Source organism: Glycine max, chromosome 13 (assembly GCF_000004515.6).
Source record: "Glycine max cultivar Williams 82 chromosome 13, Glycine_max_v4.0, whole genome shotgun sequence".
Taxonomy (NCBI): Eukaryota; Viridiplantae; Streptophyta; class Magnoliopsida; order Fabales; family Fabaceae; genus Glycine; species Glycine max.
Window position 1 is genome coordinate 5,227,695 of NC_038249.2, and position 17,563 is coordinate 5,245,257.

Consider the following 17,563-nt stretch of genomic DNA (forward strand, 5'->3'; position numbering starts at 1 on the left):
TTTTTTTTTTGGACAGCAAAACTATATTTTATAGATAAAAGTACCAGAGGTACTAAAGATACAAGATAGTTATAGTTTTAGATAGACTAGTAACTATAGAAAATCAGGCTATATATCAGTCTGATCAGTCCAGAATTCTCAACATCCAACACCCTGCCCCACAGATTTTTGTTTCCTAATTACAAAAACCATCTATTAGGTTGCTAGACCACTGGTTATAGTGCATAGAAAAGTCTTTCTCCATAGCTCTGAGCCACGTCCAGTGCACAAAGACAGCATCCTCCAGCAGCTTGTTTCTGTTGAATTGTGCATTCTGGAAAATGACCTCATTCCTATGCTTCCATATAGACCAAGTTAAGGCTATCCACCAAGTCTTCCATCTGTTATACCTCTGCGATCCTGGCTGCCCATGTACATGCTGCAAAAAGTGTTGTCTTGTGTTCATTGGAAACACCCCCAAGGATCTCACCCAAGTTTGAGATTCCCACCATAGAGGTAGTATTTTATTGCATTCAAAAAATATGTGGGATGCATCCTCCTCCCTAATTCTGCAGAATGGACAGAGGGCATCTTCCAGCACCACTTGTCTTCTATGCAGGTTCGACTTAGTCGGTAGGCGATCTCTAATTAGCCTCCAAGCAAAGATTGATGCCTTTGCAGGAATCTTTAGCTTCCACAAATCTTGAACTGCTCCATCCTGATCTTCACCCTATAAATGACCCTGCAGCAATTTGTATACACTCCTTGTCGAATAAAGTCCGTTAGGCTCATGTTTCCATACCCATCTATCAGGTACTTGTTGTTGAATTACCAGCTGTGAGAGCTCCCTCATGAATTCGTATGCAGAGTCAGCTTCATTATCAAATAATTGTCTTCTCCAAGTCAGATTCCATTCCCAGGATGTATCAGAAAAACTTCCCACTTGCTGGATGAGCTTGTGTTGCTGTCTAGATATCTGATACAGCCTTGGGAATTTCTGCATTAATGCAACTCCTTCACCATTCCAGCAGTCTTCCCAAAATTTGATTTTATCACCCGACCCCACATTCCATGATAATCCAGATTGCATCACATTATTGAGCTGCTGTTCCTGTGTGACCACCATTAAATCCTGCCACCACAATGAGTCATTAGTGTCTCTTTTACCTTCAGCCAACGCTCTCCACCCTCCATACTTAGACTCCAATATTCTTGCCCACAACTCTCTTTCTTGGTGAATCATATCCCACTTCCACTTTCCGAGTAATGCTTTGTTGAAGTTACGGACATCTTTTATCCCCAAACCCCCTTTTTCTTTTGGGAGGCAAACTGAATCCCATTTCACCCATGCAATCTTCCTTTGATCCAAGTCTCCCCCCATAAAAACCTGCGCTGAATTGTGATTAGTTTTTCTGCTACTTTGCTAGGCAACCTGAAAAAAGAAAGAAAATAAATTGGGATAGATGATAGTGTGGATTTTATGAGAGTCACTCTCCCCCCAAAGGATAGGTATCTTTGCTTCCATCTAGACAATTTTCTCTCACAATTCCTAATCACCGGATCCCACAGCTCACAATGCCTTGGGTTTGCCCCAATAGGTATACCCAAATAATTGAAAGGCATGGCCAAGATTCTGCAATTCAAATATTCTGCTGCCTCTTTATTCCACAGGTCTGATTTCCCAAAGGCCATAAGGCTGCTTTTCGCCAAATTTATTTTGAGACCAGATGCTAATTCGAATCCCCGCAGAATTGCCTTAATTGCTTTTATGTTTTGAATGGTGGCCTCCCCAAAAAATATAGTGTCATCTGCATATTGCAGAAAGCTAACTGGAATACTGTTTTTCCCCACAGCAAATGCGGTGTAGATGTTCTTGTTGATTGCTTCCCTCATGAGACCCGCTAAGGCTTCTGCTACAATGTTAAACAACAAAGGTGCTAACGGGTCGCCTTGTCTAAGTCCTCTTTGCGGAGAGAATTGGGGAGTAGGGCTGCCATTAACCAAAATAGATATGGAGGCAGATTTAACACAGCCCTGGATCCACTTGATCCATTTGTTGCAGAAGCCCATCCTGCGCATCATGTAAATTAGAAAATCCCACGAAACAGAATCATAAGCCCTTTCAAAGTCTGCTTTAAAAACTAAACACGATTTCTTTCTTCTTTTTGCTTCCTCCACTACTTCATTGGCAGTAATTGCACTGTGTAGCATCTGCCTTCCAGCCACAAAGCAGATTGTCTTTCATCTATGATATCCGGCATGATTCTCTTCAACCTGTTTGCTAAGACTTTGGCCACGATCTTATAGACACAACCTATTAATGAAATAGGTCTGAATTCACTCAGATTTTGAGGGTCCAGCACTTTGGGAAGTAAAGCAATGAAGGATGCATTTCCTCCTTTTGGAAAGATCCCATTTGCATGGAATTCATAGAGAAATCTGATGATATCTGGTTTGAGAAGAAGCCAAAATTGCTTGATGAACTTGAAGTTGAGTCCATCCGGGCCCGGACTCTTATCACTACCACACTCCCAAACTGCCCTCTTAATTTCATCCTCTGAAAAACATCCTACAAGCATCTGATTTTGCTGCTGGTCAATGCTGTTGAAGCTAACACCATTCAGTTTAGGTCTAATGAGTTCTGGCTCTTGATATCTCTGCTGGAAAAATCTGAATATTTCTTCTTTCACTGTGGTAGGATCATCAATCCATGCACCTTCAATGTGCACTCCATTTACTGCATTGGATCTCCTATTTGAGTTAAGCAGCAGGTGAAAATACCGGGAATTACAGTCACCTTCCTTTACCCACTTTGATCTTGCTTTCTGCCTCATAATTGACTCATGGGATTGAGCAGCTAACCACAGGTCCTGCTGTAACTTTTTCTTTTTCATGCATTCTTCAGAAGATAGCTGTCTATCAGCTGACTCGATTTCCAGCTTATTTATTTCCTCCTCTAAGTCCTGGACCTTCTTAAAGGTTCCTCCAAAGTGCTCCTTGTGCCACAACTTCAGCTTCTGTTTAAGATGTTTAATTTTTTCTTTGAGAACAAATCCTCCCCAACCCCTAGTCGATACCTGTGACCAGCAGCTAGTAACCGCATCCCTGAATGATTTCTCCTGGAGCCAGCAATCAAAAATTCGAAACGGTTTAGGCCCCCAATCCACATTCTTAGAAATGAGTAGAATGGGGCAATGATCTGAAAAATTCCTGTTTAGAATGAATTGTGAGCTTGAAGGCCATTTGTTAAGCCACTCAGCTGTAACTAATGCTCTGTCCAATCTGCTTTTTGCGGCCCCATTTGGTCTAAACCAAGTGAATTTTCTCCCCACACATGTTGGCTCTTCTAATTCAAGATCCGCGATCCATTCATTAAATTCAATCATGTGTCTATCATCCACCCCTCGTTGGGATAAACCCATTCTTTCTGATGTATTTCTAATGCTATTGAAATCACCCATGAGGCACCAAAGTCCATATGGATTCATGCTCTTAAGCTGTTTGAGAGAATCCCACAGTTCTCTCCTGTGCTGAGCATCACAAGGGGCGTAAATATTGATTATATGCACCTTTTGCGCCTCATTCTTCCATACACCTTCCAGTAAAATGAAGCCCCTACCTGAAACTTTTCTTTCCACTTTGAATCGATTCCCATTCCATAAGCATAATAGCCCTCCTGCAGTATTTATTGAAGGCTGCATTTCCCAGCACACATCCGCCTCTCCCCATATAGCTTGACACATGGAATTATCAATTTTCACCTTCTTTGTTTCCTGAAGGCATAGTATGTCAGCATTGTGCTTCCTCACCATCCTCCTAATTGCACTCCACTTGACCCCCCTCTCTAATCCTCTTACATTGTATGATAGGATGTTCATGAGGTAACACTCCTATTGCCCAGCTTCTCGGCTTCCTTGCTATCTCTGCTTTCCATGTCACAGATTCTTGCAATAATACTGTCATGTCCTATATTAGTTGACACCCCCAGCTCCTGAGCCATTTCCCATTGCTGTTTAGCTTGCTGAAAGTGCTCTGTAATGTCTTCCTTGTTCTCTGCTTGCTGGTTCACTTCATAGTCTGTATGTGTGTCGGAATGAGGTGCTTCATGACCAGTGGTGGGTCTGAGGTTTATCACAGGAGTTATTTCACGTTGCTGCTGGATCCAAGCCTCCGTACCTGCCTCCATTAGATTCGCGCATGTGTTGGACAAGCCTTTTTTCTTTTTGCACCATGTTCCTTGTGAATACACCTTAAGTGTTCCAGGGGATTTAATTTTTTTATGATATGGGCTTTGGCTGGACAAGGGTGTTAGTAAAGGGGGGGTGTGACTATGAAGGTCCATATTCAGTGGCCCATAGTCTATTTCACAAGGTTGTGTGACCAGGTTGGGGCTTTTAAAATATGAATCTTTTTCACAAAAGGCAGAGGCCTGCAGGACACGTGGTCTCACACAATGCCAGCTGTTTACCATCATCTCCAATGGTCATATTGGGTTGTTGAATTTGCTGAAGATTATCCTTAGCCATCTGGAAATCATCTCCTAACACCACATGCTTCTCCCTACCTTCTGCGCTATACCCTTTCTTCACTATAGAACTTTCCTCATTCATGCAAGTTATTTCTGCCCTACACAATGAAAGTGTGTCAACTACATTCCCATTTGGGGCTTTCATTAATGGCATAGTTGCTTGGTTAACCGTGCCACTGGTCGTCGCACGTGGGTTATTACCCACTGGTTTGGACCCAATGGTTGAAGCAAAAGGTACAGGGACGTCGGATGGTTTCCCGGAATCGGAGCTCGGCATCACCGTAGTGGTACCTTCATGTTCTTTCGGCGAGCTGTTTGGCCCCTCTGTCCGGGGACTTATCGCGGCGTGAATATCATCCCTGGCGTCGTCAGAGGAAATAATCTCGTCGTCGGAGAATCCAATGCTGCCGCGAGCTTGGCAATCTCCTGGTGTCGTTCGTCATCTCTTCCACTATCTCAACAGGGAACACCTCATCGCCGATATGAAGATTCACCTTGTGGTGAAGAATCGGTTTCCATGAGGTCCGAACTAATACCCGCGCCCTATCCAAACGACGCAACTCCTCTACGTCGTCATCTACCTCCACCAGGTCCCTAATCGCAGCGACGACCTTGCGGATATGTTCCATGTCCCATGCCGCTAACGGAATACCCCAACATAGGAGCCAAACCAGTCTATAACCCATTCTGATTCCTGGATTCCATTTCTCCAAAGCATAAAACAGCGTCGTCCTGTGTGTGTTTTCTTCGTTAGCTAGGTCCTCTGCCCTATTGTCGGTGAGGCCGAGGAGCAGTATAGCATCATCACCGAGGTACTTAGGTGCTATATCGCCGCCAATCTCCCATGTTATTTCTTCCTCAGCTTTGTCGAAACTTGTCATTTTCTTCACACGACCCACCCATGCATCCGAGAACCATGATTTGGTCATTGTCGTGATGTCTAGATAGATTGATGACTATGACCCGTTGGCACCGACCTCAAGCAAGGATTGCTTTGGCCCTGATTTTGCCATGTTTGAGCGCAAAGCTTGGGCGTATGTCATCGATGCTCTCCTGTGCTGCCCCTGTCTTTGAGTGGAAGCTACCATTCCTTGCCTACGCGCAGTCGTCCGGGTACCATGCTCCCAACTTCTATGAGCATGATTTCTCCTCCCCCTTTCATACCTTGGGGTGTTCACGTACAGTTTCAGGCCTCCTATTATGAGGTTATCTAACTGTCTTTCCAAAGCACGGACGTCTGAAACCCCTCAAAACCTCACAAATCCAAACCTCTTTCCAGCTCTGTTCTGTTGCTTGGAGATGAAGATCTCTCGGACGTCTCCCCACCTTTTGAACTGTACCCACAGGTTGTTCTCCGTTACATCATCAAGAAACCTCGTGAAGTAGAAGGTTGATATGTCTGCTCTCTTTCGCCAATTGCCACGTGAGCGTCTGGGTTGTCCGTTTTGGTTGCTGTCGGCATGGCTATGCCGGGGATCCTTTCTAAGCCTCGCTTCCCGCCTCATTCCTAGACCTGACTCTCACCCACTGGTTATCTCTCTCACTCTCTCTCTCGATCTCTCTCTCGGTGTCTCTCTCACTCATTCCTAGCCTCGCGCTACTTGAAACCCATCTCCTCACTATGTTAACCTTAGTTATTACTGCCTTTCTTCTTTGCATTATACTTGCCTTTCCTCTTTATTGTCTGTGTCTATCCCTAACTCTCCAGGTGAAGCATTATCACATCTATAGTGGAGGCAAGTAATGATTGATGAGATGTATGCACTCCAAACCAATGGTACTTGGGATTTGGTCTCTGTTCCTTTTGGAAATCCATAGTTGGCTGTTGCTGGTTATACACCCTTAAGGTTGGCCATGATGGTAAAATAGATCTTTTCAAAGCTCGTTTGGTGTTGAAAGGATACACACATGTGTATGGACAAGACTACACTAATACTTTCTCCCTAGTTGCCAAAATGGCGTCAGTTAGACTGCTTTTCTCTATGGCTACCTTTTGCCATTGGCCCCTCTTCCAACTTGACATTAAGAATGTTTTCCTACATGGTGATCTTGATGAAGAAGTTTACATGGAGCAACCATCAGGTTCGTTGCTTAGGGGGAATCCTCCACTATGGTTTATCGGCTTCACATGTGATATGAACCCTCATGGCACAAGGGCTGACTTAGGATCGTCTAGGATTAAACCTTGATGGAAAATGCGGAAATTGATTAAGGAAAGGATGGAAAATAAGGTGGTTAATTTCGTGGGTCTTAATAAGGTGGTTCTTGGCATAAAATGGATGAATGAGATGGTAAAATGTAGGTTAAGTGGTGGCTGGACAGAAATATAGAAATGGAAATAACTGAAGCTACAGGGCTCCAAATGAGGTGATTCCAAAACGAGGTGAAAGGTCTCGTTTTGAAAGTCAATTTAGGCTCAAGAATCACTTAATTTGAGTGCGTAAAATGGGAGTTATGGCCACGAGATAATTCTGGGCAGAGGTGGATTTTCTGGAATTGTGGTTTGAAAGAACAAGGGTGAAGATGAAAGGAAGGAAAGAATCACTCTTTCCAGCGAGGGCAACACACAAAGGTTGTGAAAGTCCTTTGTTACAGCCAGGGTGTTCTTGAATCACTCAAGAATTTAGGAGAATCACTCTCACTAAGATAAAAGAGATAAACTCTAATTTTCTGAATAAAACTCAACTTGTGTTTATTGATAAAATGGTTCAGCTTATATAGAAGCTTTACAGCAGATTTTAGTAATGACCCACTAACCTAGAATTAAAATAACTTAATGCCATTAACCTAGGGAATTAAAAAAAAACTTAATGGCTGAGTGTAACTGAAATTGTGGCAACCAAAAGTCACCCCCAACAGCCAACAAGTCAGCCACCATTGGTCTCCCAAAAGGCTGATGCCTAGGTTGCCAATTGGGCCCTTATTACAACTTGAACTAAACCTACTAAAGCCCTTTTAGTTGATTAAACCAAAACATATTTTTGGTCAGCCAACTTTACAAGGATTGGGCCATTATTTAGACAAACTAAACACTCTAAAATTGAGACAAAGTGGTGCCATTTAGTCCTCCTCCATTTGGGCCATGATACAACTCAACCTTGGACTTTTCTTCTTGAAACTTGGGCTTGTATTCAAATAGTTTGGACAGCACTTGTTGAAGAGCTTCCTTGGCTTTCCTTGCTCTAGCCCTTGTCATAGGCCCTCCAAGTCCTTCAAGTGGATCCTTGCCCTTGCTCTTGGTCATGTCCTCATCAACATGTCCCTATATGAACTTGAACAGTCCCCTCAAGCTTGGTTTGGCCAATTCTGTACGGTTGGCATGATACGTAGTGAAGCCGACCATTTTGTCTTCTATTGCCATTCACCCTAGGGATGCATCTATCTCATTGTCTACATTGATGACATTGTCATTACAGGAAGTGATCAACATGACATTACTAGCTTAAAACAATACCTCTCACGCCAGTTTGAGACCAAAGACCTTGGTAAACTTACGTACTTACTAGGGATTGAAGTTGCTCAATCCAAGGACGGTTTAGTTATCTCCCAGAGAAAGTATGCTCTTGACATCTTGGAAGAAACTGACCTACTAAATGTTAAGGCAGTTGAACTACCTCTCAGTCACTTGTCCAGACATTGCCTTTGCAGTAAGTGTGGCAAGCCAATTCTTGAACTCTCCTTGTCAGGATTTTCGGGATGCAGTTATTCAGATCCTAAAGTACATTAAGAGTACTCTAGGCAAAGGCCTCATTTATGAATATAGGTGACATGCACGAGTGGTTGGCTACTCAGATGCTGACAGGGCTGGCTCACCCATTGATAGGCGATCCACATCTGGGTATTGTGTGCTGATGGGAGGAAACTTGGCATTTTTGGAAAATTAAGAAGCAGAGTGTTGTAGCAAAATCAAGTGCCGAAGTAGAATACAGGGCCATGGCATTGGTAACTTGTGAACTCATGGCTGAAACAGCTTCTCAGGGAGCTCAAGTTTGAAGAGACTAAACAGATGACTCTTATATGTGACAATCAAGCAGCCTTGCACATTGCATCCAATCCAGTCTTTTTCATGAGAGGACCAAACATAGAGGTTGATTGCCATTCATTCTGAGAGAAGATTGAGTCAGGGGACATTACCACAAGCTTTGTCAACTCTAGTGACCAATTAGCTGATGTCTTCACCAAGTCTCTAAGGGGACTAGAATTGGTTTCATTTGTAACAAGATGGGCACATATAACTTATATTCTCTCGCTTGAAGGGGAATGTTGAGAATAAAATATTCTGCATTCATTGTATTATCCCAATTTTGAGGAAAATCAGGAAACTGAATATCCTCTCCATTTTTATGTGTAATCAATTCAATTTGCCTATATAAAGAATCAGCTGTTTTGTATTTCAGATACACGGTTTCAGTCAAATGCCTCTGTTCTAACTTAGACAGTTATTATGTGTGTGAATATGGTCGGAGTAGTTTAAAATTATAATGGTGATATTTGATACAAACTCAAGACATTGAAATATTAATAAACCTAGTATAACTCCTTCCATCTGTTCATTATAGCTCCATAATTTTGGTTTGCTAATCATTCAAATTCTCAGAAACTATATACTTTTGGATGGTGCATACAGATCTTATGCTTTAACTCCTGTTTACGAAGCTGCTACAAGGCCCATTGAAGAAGCTACTCAAGCCAACTCAGTAAAAGCTGAAACAGATGAGAGTGATAGTAAAGAAGTAATCCTTCCTGGAGTGGATCTTATTTATGACGGTTCTGAGTTGCATCCATTTGATATAGGTGCCTGCCTCCAGGCACGGCAACCTATTTCCTTAATAGCAGAGGCAGCAGCTGCCTCAGCATCTTTAGCAATCAAATAGTTCTACAGTTAATGTAGATTACACTACTTCGAAGTGCATGAATGGTAATGCTAGCGAGTGATGTGCCAATGTTATTGCTACTGTTTGGTTTGTTACCATCTTCGAGATTTTTCGTTGCCCTTATTGTTGGGCTCTGAAGGTAAGTTTCACATTTTTCCTGTTGTAACGCTGTTTTAGTTGTTAAAAACTACTTTCAATGCTCAACCTTGTCGTAGTACCAGCAGCAGCCTTAAGTCTTTGAAACGAGGATGTATTAAAATGATGCCCCAACAGATTTGCGGAAGTTGCGAAGATAATTTCTTTCTAAGGAATTCCTTTCTATTTGCTCTGCATTTTCTACATTTTGATCCTAACCATTTAATTGTTTGTGTTAGTTTCCTGCTTTTAAATTGGATTGCATTTGTTTTGGGTTTTGCTAGATCAAGAAATTCACGTCAGTTAGAGCCAAGGACAGAAGAACTGTGTAATCATTGTTAATCAAGTCCATAGATGTACAACAAGATTCTTTTTACATGCTTGCGGCAAAACGGACATTGAGCCACCCTAATTCATATTGGAGAAAAATAGGCAGAATGACATATTTGATCATTATTTTATTTTTTTGGTTTCCTTTGATTCTTTATCTTTTAAAAAATTCAGTTTGGTCTTTAATCTTTTTTTTTCAGTTTAGTCATTTATCTTTTAAAAAGTCTATTTTGGTTATTTATCTTATGATCTTTTGGTTCATTTAAGATTGACGTCGTTGGTCGTTAATCATTTAAGAATGAACTTTTTTTTTAGTTTGTTTATTTATCTTATGATCTTTTGGTTCATTTAAGATTGACGTCGTTGGTCGTTAATCATTTAAGAATGAACTTTTTTTTAGAAATGAAGTGGAAGGAAAGGGAAGAAAACTAAACTAAAATTTATTTTTAAATGATTAACGACTTCAATCTTAGATAGATTAAAGGATCAGATTGAACAGAAAAATAAGATAAATGATCAAACTGAAAAAAAAAAAAGATAAAAGACTAAATAATTTTTCTTAAAAGATAAAAGACTAAATTGAAAAAAAAAAAGAATATAAATGATGAAATTGAACTTTTTAAAGGATAAAAGATGAAAAAAAGAGATAAAAGAAGAAATTAAACTTTTTAAAAGATAAAAAATTTAACTGAAAAAAAGACACAATCAACCTAGGAAAATATGATCCCATGAGACATCATGTTGTTCAATTTTTTAAAATGTGAATTCAGTGTTTTTTACTTTAATTGCTCCCTCATTTATTACCATTTTGCATGTGAGTGTAGTAAATTCCATATTTTAATTAGGAAAAATAATGAGCACAACTTATGCTTCCCCTGACCGAGAACGTCAAAGATTAAAATTAAAATGGCCAGCCGAGTGTTAGAGATTCTTTTATTTTCCAAGACGTTTTGTATTGGTCATTTTTCAAATTAAAAAAATGAGGTTAGTCGCCCAATGTTTATAGTTTCTGATTACTTTTGAGACTACCTAGATTGATACTAGATTGTTTTGTAGAGTGTATGCATATAATTCACTAATTAGAATTAGAAAACCTACTAAAAGAAAGAACAATACAATGCATGGTCATTCAATAAATAATAATACAAATATAATGTGTTGTTTCGTGAAATAATTAGCCGGATTGATTGACTAATCTTGTTCCAACACGATCCCAAAACTATCAAGTGATTTGGTACTGAGGGGAATTTGCTTCTAAGAGATGGGTTTCCAAGTTCCATCAATAAATACTTGCTGGAGGTGAAAATATGAAGAAAGAGAATGACATTTGCAAAAAAAGAAAAAAAGGAAAAAGAAAGAAGTAAAGAAAAAACAGTAAATAAATGTGATAATCATAAATTGCAAGGTAAAATGAGTTTGAGTTTGAATTGGATTGATTGTGTTGTTCACAATTAAGTCAAGGCCTGTTTATTCTAGTGATTGCATTCGGCTAATTTGTGTTAGTTCAACTAATTGTTATATACTAATCTTCTAGTAACAGCTGATAATTGCTCCTCTTGAAATCAAAGCATGTTCTCCGTCTTCTGAAATCCATTAAATTTGTGTTATGAATTTTAAACAAGTGGTAAACGGTTCCTATTTTTAAGGAGCATTCCTTTTTAATTATTTTTAACTGTCGTTTCTTTAAATTAAAAAAAGCTTTTAGAATCATGCACAACGCCTTATCCTCATTGAATCAACTTAAAACACTTTGCTTGTCTTCAATAATAAAAATACAAAATAACCACTTTGCTTGTCCTCAATAATAAAAATGCAATTTCACTTGCACCTATGCTGTCGTTATTAGTTTTTTTTTTCCATTTTATTATCAAAATTAATAAATCTAAAACTAGAAAACAGAGCATAAAAATTTTCCATTTTTAAACATTAATATTATCATTTATCAATGCTTTACATGGAGGTTGAGATAACAAATGACTCAAATTATTCCATCTTTAAATGTTTAAACTAGGCTTAAAGCAACTTGGATCCTGTCTTTTGGGATTAAAAATGAACTTGAAAATTTAAATGAGTGAATCAGTGTGTATATAATACATTCCTATTTCTCATAAATATTGAAAGTCCAAATTGTTAAAAAGGATTTAACAATATATATGACAAGTCTGCAGTATAGTATTTTAACTAGCATCTTGCATCGTACATATAAAGAATAAAAACAAGAGTAGTGTCAATAGTGCAATATATACATTTTTAATGCCTCATACTTTTCCAATTTAGACAAAGATTCCCCCATACATTTTTTTTATGTATCCCTTATCAACGTTATACCAAAAAGATATTAGCATTTTTTATGTTATGAACGTAGAAGTCGACTGAAGATGAAGGCACGGCGCGGGGACGACCAAGTCGACTGAAGAAGTTGCCCAAGCATTGGGACGACTATCAGCTGGGCTGAGAAGGCACAAGTGGGGAAATATTCATAATAGCTTTAGGCGGGAAGGGTGGTTATTAGAGTTGTAAGCATTAGTAGTTAGTTAGGGCACAACAGCTAACTAACCACTTACGGTTATGCTTGGTTGCCAGGAGCATATAAATAGCTTGTAAGCTTCGAATAACAAACAACAAGAATCCAGAAGCTTCTTCTTCCTCGTGAAATTCTCTCAAGTTCTCCCTTGCATTCTTCCTCTTCCTCGAGTTCTTCTTCTTCCTCTTTTGAACTTCTCATCGTTTTTCCCTCGATTTCACGGCATTCACGAGGAGGTTACCTTGGCCTCGAAAGCTTGGTATCGTTGGTGCTTTCATTGATTCTGCGCACCCCTTGTTTGAGCATGGCGGAAGGCACGAGATCGAAAGTTCTATCATCGGAAAAAATGGAAGAGTTATTCGCGAAATTTGCAGCTTCGTTCGAAGCAAAGATGGAGGACCTTTCAGAACGAATGTCACACCTCAAGGCAAATCGGCGCACTCCGCAACCAATACAACCAGAAACGACACCGTTCTCGGGATCAGGAATGCACACAACACCGCACCGGATGAAGCTTAATGTTCCAAGGTTCGACGGTTCCGATGCCATAGGCTGGATCTTCAAGATCACGCAGTTCTTTGAGTATCATACAACACCAGATCACGAGAGATTAACGATCGCGTCGTTTTACATGGAAGGACAAGCTTTGGCATGGTTTCAATGGATGCATCGAAACGACCAATTATCGTCCTGGCCAGCTTTCCTTCATGCTCTTCACTCGCGATTTGCGTCGGCAACGTACGAAGATCCAACTGGTTTGTTATGCAAACTGCAGCAACGAACGACGGTAAACAACTATCTCTTTGAGTTTGAAGCTTTAGCAAATAGAATCATAGGTTTGCCTTCTTCAATTGCCTTGAGTTGCTTCATTTCGAGACTAAATCCGGCGATACGCCGTGAGGTCCAAGTTCTGCAACCTTCGTTGAGTCAAGCTGTAACATATGCTAGATTGCAAGAAGAAAAGCAGAACGATGCATGGAGGACATTTTGACCTTCATCAGTTAAAGGAGCTACCCCAAGCTCTCGGCCACCGCTATTACCCACTCCATCAACCAATCCCCCACTGTTACCAACGCCTGCACGAACGACATCTTCCAGCATTCGGTTCAAGAGACTCACGCTTGAAGAATTGGCCATGAGGAGAGAAAAGGGATTATGCTTTCAGTGTGATGAGAAGTACTCACGAGGACATAAGTGTTCCTCTTCACTTTTCCTGTTAATAGTTGAGGATGACAATGGGGCTTCAGAGTTGAATGGGCAGCAACCTCTCTCTCTTTCAGAAATCGTTCCCGATCCACCACCGGCGCAGTTAAGCCTCAATGCCTTGTCTGGTCAGGTAGTCCCAGAAACTCTAAGGATGCAAGGTTACATTAGAGGACTGCCAGTGAGTATTTTGATAGATGGCGGTAGTACGCACAATTTCGTGCATCACAGGGTAGTTATGACGCTAGGATTGACCCCGACTATGATGTCACCATTGAGAGTCATAGTGGGTAATGCCGACGAGCTGCAGTGTCAACAGACTTGTCCAAATGTAGAGGTAACTATTCAACAACATGCCTTTGTTATAGACTTTCATGTTTTACCTATATGTGGTGCTGATTTGGTGTTGGGAGTTCAATGGCTGAAAACATTGGGGCCGGTGTTAACTGATTATACTACATTAATGATGAAATTTATCGCCGCCGGCCAACTGGTGGAGTTACATGGCGACCATGAACAGGCATTGGAATCCATCTCCTCATCCTAGTTACGTCGAATGATACACACAGATGGAGCAAGCACGTTGTTCCACATTCAACTGGAGCCACACTTGCCAACGCCGGAGGAAATTACCCCGATACCACAAGAAATCGAGGACTTAATTGGACGTTACTCTCAACTATTCTAGCCATTTGTAGATCTTCCACCCTCAAGAACCATTGATCATGCCATCAACATTATACCCAATGCAGCTCCTGTGAATGTGAGACCGTATAGGTATCCTCACGTTCCATGTTGGAGAAAGGATTCATACGGCCCAGTGCTAGCCCATTTTCTTCCCCAGTTCTGTTGGTGAAGAAGAAGGATGGGTCGTGGAGATTTTGTGTCGACTACAGGGCGCTTAACGCGATCACGGTACGTGATCGATTCTCCATTCCAACGGTGGATGAGCTATTAGACGAACTGGGTGGAGCTCGATGGTTCTCCAAGTTGGATTTGATGCAGGGATATCATCAAATTCTGATGAAGGAAGGAGACATCAACAAAACCGCATTCCGAACGCATCAAGGGCATTACGAGTTTAGAGTGATGCCTTTTGGACTGTGTAACGCTCCATCTACATTCCAGGTGATGAGAATCCTGAAACTGGCCAAATACAGGCTAAAGGCCCAAGTGGAGAAGGACGAAGGCCCAAGTGGAGAAGGATAAAGCCCCCGAGTGAAGAAGGATAAAGCCCCCGAGTGGAGAAGGATGAAGGCCCAGAGGCTGAGACACTATCAAGACTATTAATTGTTGCTGAAGGCCCAAACTAATTTGAAGGCCCAAGTTAAATATGTTTTTTAGTTATAATTTTTATTTATTGTAATTTTGGCCTAAACTGTTTAGAAGACCCATGTCTATTTTTATCTTTTTGTTCAGATACACTATAAGTATTGGTTTTTGTTTTGAATAAAAAAGACTTTTGGCATTTGATAAAATTTGGTGAGAGTTTCTCTCTGGGTTCCTTGTTGAACCAATCTCAGACTTATCAAGGTAATCCTTGTGGCGTCTACCCTGACTTATCTTCCTTCACCGGAAGTGGCGTCTACCCTGACTTATCTTCCTTTACCGGAAGTGGCGTCATCCAAATCTCCGTAGCCTGTATCAAACGATCTGCCCCGTAAGGTTCACATCAAGTTAGCTTCATCCGGTGATGCTTTTTGGGATGCCTCGATCGGTAATTTTTCTTGGCCGATGTCGAATAGGATTATTTTCGATCAATGTTTGTAATGGAGTCTTTTTGCTGTTGAGGTCGGTTATATTTTTCTTTGCCTATTCAATTACCGCAGTCCAATATCATCCGAAATGCAACATCGGTTGAGTTTGCACAAAATACCATAGGCGACCATGACGGAAAACTTTTTGAGCGACAATGAATAAGAAAACTTCCACGATGGTACAAAAAATATTATTGGCCAGCGTTGGTGAAAAATACAAACATTGCACAATGCCGGCCGAGAAACAAACATTCTTGTGCCATGATTTCCGGTGAGGTCTATCCACAAATATCAGTCGGGTGTAGTTTACGATCGATGTCGGCTATTGTTTTTCTGTTCAATCCCTGAATAATTTTTGGATGATATCGATTAGGAAATGTTCGGTTGGCTTCATTCGGTGATGCTTTTTGGGATACTTCGACCGGTAATCTTTCTTTGGCCAATGTCGGCAAGAATTTTTTTCGATCCAAGTTTGTCGAGGATTTTATTTTGGAGCTAAGGTCGGCTATATTTTTCTTTGCCTATTCTATTAGCGCAGGCCAAGGTCGGCCGAAAAACAACGTCGGTTGAGTTCGAACGAAATACCACAGGCGACCTCGATGGTAAACCAATTAAGCGACATCAACCAAGAAAACTTCCTTGATCGTACTAAACATATTATTGGCCAGCAATGGTGAAAAATAAAAAACAATTGCACAATGTCGGCCGAAAAACAAACATTTTTGTGCCAAGATTTCTGGTAAGGCTTGTCCACAAATATCAGTCGAGTCTAGTTTACGACCGTTGTGGGCTATTCTTTTTCTGTTCAATCCCTGAATAAGTTTTGGATGATGTCGATTAGGAAATGTTCGGTTGGCTTCATTCGGTGATGCTTTTTGGGATACCTCGACCGATAATCTTTCTTGGCCGACGTCAGATAGGGTTTTTTTCAATCAATGTTTGTGAAGGATTTTTTTTGCTGCCGAGATCGGTTATATTTTTCTTTGCCTATTCATTTACCGCAACCCAATATCACCCAAATCGCAAAGTCGGTTGAGTTTGCATGAAATACCATAGGAAACCTTGACTGTCAACTTTTTTTGAGCGACAATGAATAAGAAAACTTCCTCGATGGTACGGAAAATATTATTGGCCGGCGTTAATGGAAAATAAAAACATTGCACAATGTCGGCCGAAAAACAAACATTCTTCTGCCAGGATTTCCGGTGAGGTCTGTCCACAAATATCAGTCGGGCGTAGTTTACGACTGTTTTGGGCTATTGCTTTTCTGTTCAATCCCTGAATAATTTTCGGATGATGTCGATAAGGAAATGTTCGATTGGCTTCATCCGGTGATTCTTTTTGGGATACAGCGACTGGTAATCTTTCTAGGCCAATGTCGGCTAGAATTGTTTTTTATCCCACGAAATACCACAGGCAACCTCGATGGTAAACCTATTATTGAGCGAAATCAACAAGGAAAATTTGGTTGATCGTACTAAAATAATTATTGCCCGGCGTTGGTGAAAAATAAAAAAAATTGCACAATGTCGGCAAAAAAAATAAATTATTGTGCCAAGCTTTCCGGTAAGGCTTGTCCACAAAAATCAGTCCGGTCTAGTTTACGACCAATGCGGGCTATTGTTTTCTGTGCAATCCCTGAATAATTTTTGGATCATGTCGATTAGGAACTGTTCGGTTGGCTTCATCTGGTGATGCTTTTTGGTATGCCTCGACTGGTAATCTTTCTTGGCCGATGTCGCATAGGATTATTTTCGATCAATGTTTGTAATGGAGTCTTTTCTCTGTTGAGGTGGTTATATTTTTCTTTGCCTATTCAATTACCGCAGTCCAATGTCACCCGAAATGAACGTTGGTTGAGTGTGCACGAAATACCATAGGCGACCTTGACGGAAAACTTTTTGAGCGACAATGAATAAGAAAACATCCTCAATGGTACGAAAATAATTATTGGCCGGCGTTGATGGAAAATAAAAACATTGCACAATGTCGGCCGAAAAACAAACATTCTTCTGCCAGAATTTTCGGTGAGGTCAGTCCACAAATATCAGTCGGGTGTAGTTACGACCGTTTTGGGCTATTGCTTTTCTGTTCAATCCCTCAATAATTTTCGGATGATGTCGATAAGGAAATGTTCGATTGGCTTCATCCGGTGATTCTTTTTGGGATACAGCTACCGGTAATCTTTCTTGGCCGATGTCGACTAGAATTGTTTTTTATCCAAGTTTGTCGA

At 40.7% G+C, this 17,563-nt stretch overlaps 1 protein-coding gene across 6 annotated transcripts in view; it reads left to right on the forward strand.

Moving 5' to 3' along the window:
- The window catches only part of LOC100799939 (protein FAM91A1), a 72,983-nt gene extending 62,951 nt beyond the window's left edge, over nucleotides 1-10,032 (forward strand). For 4 of the 6 annotated variants that reach the window (XM_003541223.5, XM_014766398.3, XM_006593827.4 and 1 more), the window contains one exon: nucleotides 9,135-9,688. In XM_003541223.5, coding sequence (XP_003541271.1) covers nucleotides 9,135-9,381 — 247 coding nt within the window. In that variant the 3' untranslated portion in view covers nucleotides 9,382-9,688. Of the gene's footprint in view, nucleotides 1-9,134; nucleotides 9,689-9,800 lie in introns of those variants that run through there. The other 2 variants (XR_417535.4, XM_006593826.4) reach the window with 2 other exon arrangements.
- The last annotated feature ends 7,531 nt before the right edge of the window (nucleotides 10,033-17,563 follow it).